The 4,762-nt window shown below is 30.2% G+C and overlaps 1 protein-coding gene across 1 annotated transcript; it reads right to left on the reverse strand.

Moving 5' to 3' along the window:
* Window positions 1-1,451: 1,451 nt before the first annotated feature.
* On the reverse strand, window positions 1,452-2,425 carry LOC145620305 (protein S40-4-like). The gene has a single exon (XM_081674949.1). It carries the CDS (start codon window positions 2,292-2,294, stop codon window positions 1,773-1,775), a length of 522 nt encoding a protein of 173 aa, XP_081531075.1. The 5' UTR covers window positions 2,295-2,425; the 3' UTR covers window positions 1,452-1,772.
* Window positions 2,426-4,762: the final 2,337 nt, after the last annotated feature.

Below are 4,762 nucleotides of genomic sequence, written 5' to 3' on the forward strand. Positions count from 1 at the left end.
ATATATTTTTCGTTTAATGAAAATCCAGTGAATTAAACACACTTTTATACTAGTCGTAAATATAAGGCATGTTCACATTTACTTAATTTCGGTTCAGTTTAGTTCAACTCCAATCAGTTCAGTTCAGTTCAGTTCAACTCTCAATTTCCTTCTCTCATAAAATATTCTTTCAGCTCAGTTCAGTTCAGTTCAGCTCCAATCAGTTCAGTTCAGTTCAGCTTAGTTCAGTAAATGTGAACAGACCCATATAATAGCATATGAAATTGTTAATCCTTATCTCTTAATAACTAAGTGTGCTACGAGGTTCACTAATCATATTCACCAATAAAATGTGGTCGTATTTTAATTAGTGTTACACATTTTTCGATATTATAAAAAACATTTTAATACTATAAAAATGTTATAAATAGTCCCGAGGGCTACATATAAGCATTAAATACACACTAGAATATCGTACTCTGTATAAAGTTAGAAAATCATAAAAATATAAACACTAATTACACTTATTTATGTGTGTTTTTGTCATAAATTCCTAATTTAATACAAGTTTCAAGAATATATTAAAACTTATATATAACCCTAAGCATTACCCTTTTCTTTTTTATAATCCTCATCCAAACCTAACGACAAAAAAAAAAAAAAGAAAAAAAAAAAAAGAAAAAAGGATACAAATGCTTTTTTTAGAAAAAATTATTTCTTTCCCCTCACATTCATTAATTTTCAATAAACACTATCTTTCTTTTACCTAAAATTATGCGGCGGTCACAATACAATACTTATTAAAACACGGATTAAGTATGATTATATGAAAAAAAATTCCAAAGTCTAACTACTCTCTCTGTCCCCAATTATTTGCTCCACTTACCTTTTTTAGGTGTGCCCCCACTTGCACTCTCTCTATCTCTCCTTATTCATATTTGTGTCATCTGCATTATTTTTTTTGCCCAAAGCCTTAATAACGTGAATTATGGTTTGAGCCTTGAAAGTTTAGATTTTTTATTTTAATAAGTTTAGATTGGATTTTTTTTTTTTGAAAAAAAAAAAAAAAAAAAGTATACACATGAAAAGGGAAAAAAAAAAAAAAAAATTCCAAACGCCGGATAATGTCACTCCTATCTTGTCTAATGATTACTAATTTGTCATTTTATAATTTTGGAATCTAATTACAGTATACAACTACTTTCCTTCTGCATAATAATTCTTTCAGAAAATAAAAATATCTAAACTTTAGCCAATCATTCATCTAGTTTCAAACTTTTAATAAAAGTCATTTTTAAAATGTGCCACTCGTACTAGTGTATTACTATCGCTACGTCAAGTTTGTGAATAAAAAATAAAAATTGTCACTTTTAAAATGTAACTCCACATTTATATAATTGAAATTTGAAATAACACAGAATAATTTCAAAAAAATATACTTAGCAATAATTAAACTAATTCATAAACTCCTCTAATTTAAAATCGAGTTCCATTCACAATATATCAGATCACCAATCGAAAATTACATTAAATGAGATGATTTACCACCATATTTCATAATATCATCAAAACAACTCTACATGACAAAAAACAAAATCAAAATTCCAAAAAAATATCTGAGAAAAAGTTAAAAAATTTCCCAGAATAAATCCAACACTACAACTCTTAAATTCTTAATAAAATTTCTACTCCTCAAAATAAATCATATTCCATTAATAATATCTCCAAAATCGCCGGTAAATTATTTTCTCTCTCATCCCAAAAATTCAAATTCAAAAAAATGTTAAATCAATCTAATCTTGAAACCCAGTTTTCTCCCAAATCGCATTCCTAACCTTATGCAGATCTCTCCCTTTCAACGTCCTTCCAACACCTTCATGAACTGAACACGACGCAATTCTCGTCCTCGCTAAATACTCATGAGGCGGCACCCACTCATCGCCGCCGTCATCTCCGCCACAACTTCCGCCATTTATCTCAAACTCGCCGTTGAAACTCCACTTATCAGCCTTATACTCTTCCCGGAGTATCTTCGACCAGTCTGGAATGTTCACCGGCATCGACACCGCATCTCCGCCTACTACGCATTTACTTTTACTCCTTGTAGGTGTCGGCGCTGCCATCGGTCTCCTTGACTTCCGCCAATTCGGTGGTGACTCGGGTGGGTCGGATCGGGTTGACCCGCCCCAAACGTCGGACTCTTCAAACTCTAACTCGGTTGTTGTCTTGATCGGAGATGGTTGGATCGGATCGTTGCTTAGGAATCGGTAGTTGCTTGCTCTTCTCGCCATCATATAACTCTTCGTACTCGCCATTCTTCGGATCAAATTTTATCCTATGTTTATTTATTTATTTTTTTTAGAAAAAAAATGGTTGAGAAAAATGAAATTGGGAAGAAGAATGATGATGTGATTGGGGAGTTGGCAATGGAGTTGGCAAGAAAAACTAGAAATGGGTAACGCCAATTTATAATGGATTTTTGTGGATAAGGTTTCGATCCAATCAAATTTTCTCTATCCTTTGAAGTTACAAATTTATCCCTCGGTGTTTTTAATTTTAAATACTGTTACTTTTATTAAAGGTTTAGCCAAGTAATTAACAGTTGCCAAGTGTTCCTATCAGAAAAACTGATTTTTTTTTGGATAATTAAAGTTGCCAAGTGTAGTGCATTTTTCATTGATTGTTACGAGTATTTAATTACTTCCTTCATCTTTCTTTTTTTTTTTAAAAAAAAAAAAACTTCCTTTATCTCTTAAAGTTCGCTTCATGAATCTGGACAACTTTATTCTCACAAACACAATTTAAGTTTGGATAATATTTTCACTCATGAATTCAGTCAATCAAAACTTAACACGAGTACTCCGTACTAAAAAAATACAGTAATTACAATTATACGAGTACTTTTTATTTGTATATGTATAGACATATATAAACCTTAATCGTATACCATACTTCATTATAATAATATTGTACCATATTAACTTTTATACAATTTTCATGCTCTCGTTTAACTACTTATTGTGATTTACATTATAGTTATGTGAGACCTTGCTAATATCTTCTCAATTTGTACTTTATAATATAAGTAGGAACAACTTTTAATTACTCATTATTTTCCTTATTGAGGCCTAAACATATTAACAATCAAAGTTGTTAACAAAGCGTGAAAGTCAACATAGTGCATTATTTGTGAAATGTAGCAACTAGCAAGTGTATATTTCTTAGTACTTTTAAGCTTAAGGGCTATGAGACTATGACACAATAAATATACATATTATTTTCCTAAAATAAGTCACTCCGTATAATTTTTAGAAAGTATGGTGTACAAGTTTATATCCTTGATAGATAAATATTTATATGATTATAAATTTGTTGATTTATTTTCATTTTTACTATTTGATAAACAAATTTTATTTCAAGTAGATAAACGGAAGTGTTTAGGTAAGTAGGTAACTCGAGGGCAAAAAATGAAACAATTGAGATGAAGAACTACTCTGTATCAAATCGTAGTTGTACTACAGGTTCATTTTATCGACGTGGTTTTATTGACGTGTACATTTTTACGGATTAATCTTTGGCGTGATGGATATAATTGACGAGCTGACAAAGAATAGATAGAGATGGATAAGGATTTATTAATATCCTAATTGTCTTTTTGCACTTCTTGTTATGTAACTCCAATAATGTACATGTAAAGACCAACAGTTACTTGTATGGTTTAACAAACTCTTGTGGTGTAAATTCAACCATTTACTTGACTTCCATTATTTTGATTTTCGATCAAATCCACCTAGGTAAGACTAAGCTTGAATAATAAATTACGTCATAATTTGATTCTGAATTCGCATCTGTCCACATTTTCAAAGATGTACGGTATCATATTGACTTATTCCAGAGTTAAATTATTTGAGAGTTAATTTGAGTTTATAATATTACAAATATTGTAATTGTTACACTAAAAAAAACAACCCGTAACGTATTTTATAAGAGAGTAAAGTAAAACATTTAAAGTAATCCAATCATAGACAAATATCTTAAGATAAGCATTACATCGCTTTATAAAACTAATTAATTTTTTTAGGTGAAGGTTTCAATAATTCAATGTACTATAATTAGGGCATGTTCTCATTGACTGAACTCAGCTGAACTGAACTGAATTCAGCTGAACTGAACTGAATTCAGCTGAACTGAACTGAACTAAACTGAAATGAATATTTTATAAGAGAAGGAAATTAGGAGCTGAACTGAACTGAACTGAACTGAATTTCAACGTAAGAGAACAGGCCCTTAGTATTGCTAGATGAAATTGGGGGAATCAATGCTGATCTGCATTATTATCATCCAAAGATTATTAATTATGAAGATTGCGTATTCTATTCATCATATTCATATAAATTTATTGAGTCCAATCTATATTCTAAATTGCCAAAATTGGACAACCTTATCTTCACGAATCAACCTCCATAGCTTTAAATTCTTAGTAAGTTATATGGTAAAGTGCAAAACAGCAAGCAGCTTGTAAGTTCTGAAAAAATATCCTCACTTAAAATCCTAATAAATATTAAACCTTAATTCAAAACACTTTTTTAGTTCTGAAAATTTAATTGTTTTAACTTTTACACTATTTGTTTACTAAAGTATATTAACCAAATGTTTTTACTACTCGTAATATATAAAAGGGAAATTCCCATTGATACACTCCAGGTATTGACTTTTCTCAGCGGTACCACATTTTTTTTTTGACTTCCTGCTGATACACTTGAGGTTTTGACTTTATAATTGA

Source organism: Chenopodium album, chromosome 27 (genome assembly GCF_948465745.1).
Source record: "Chenopodium album chromosome 27, dcCheAlbu1.1, whole genome shotgun sequence".
In the NCBI taxonomy this organism is placed as follows: Eukaryota; Viridiplantae; Streptophyta; class Magnoliopsida; order Caryophyllales; family Amaranthaceae; genus Chenopodium; species Chenopodium album.

Excerpts from the sequence above, each read along its gene's own strand:
- LOC145620305 (XM_081674949.1), bottom strand. The coding sequence starts at position 2,294 with ATGGCGAGTACGAAGAGTTATATGATGGCGAGAAGAGCAAGCAACTAC.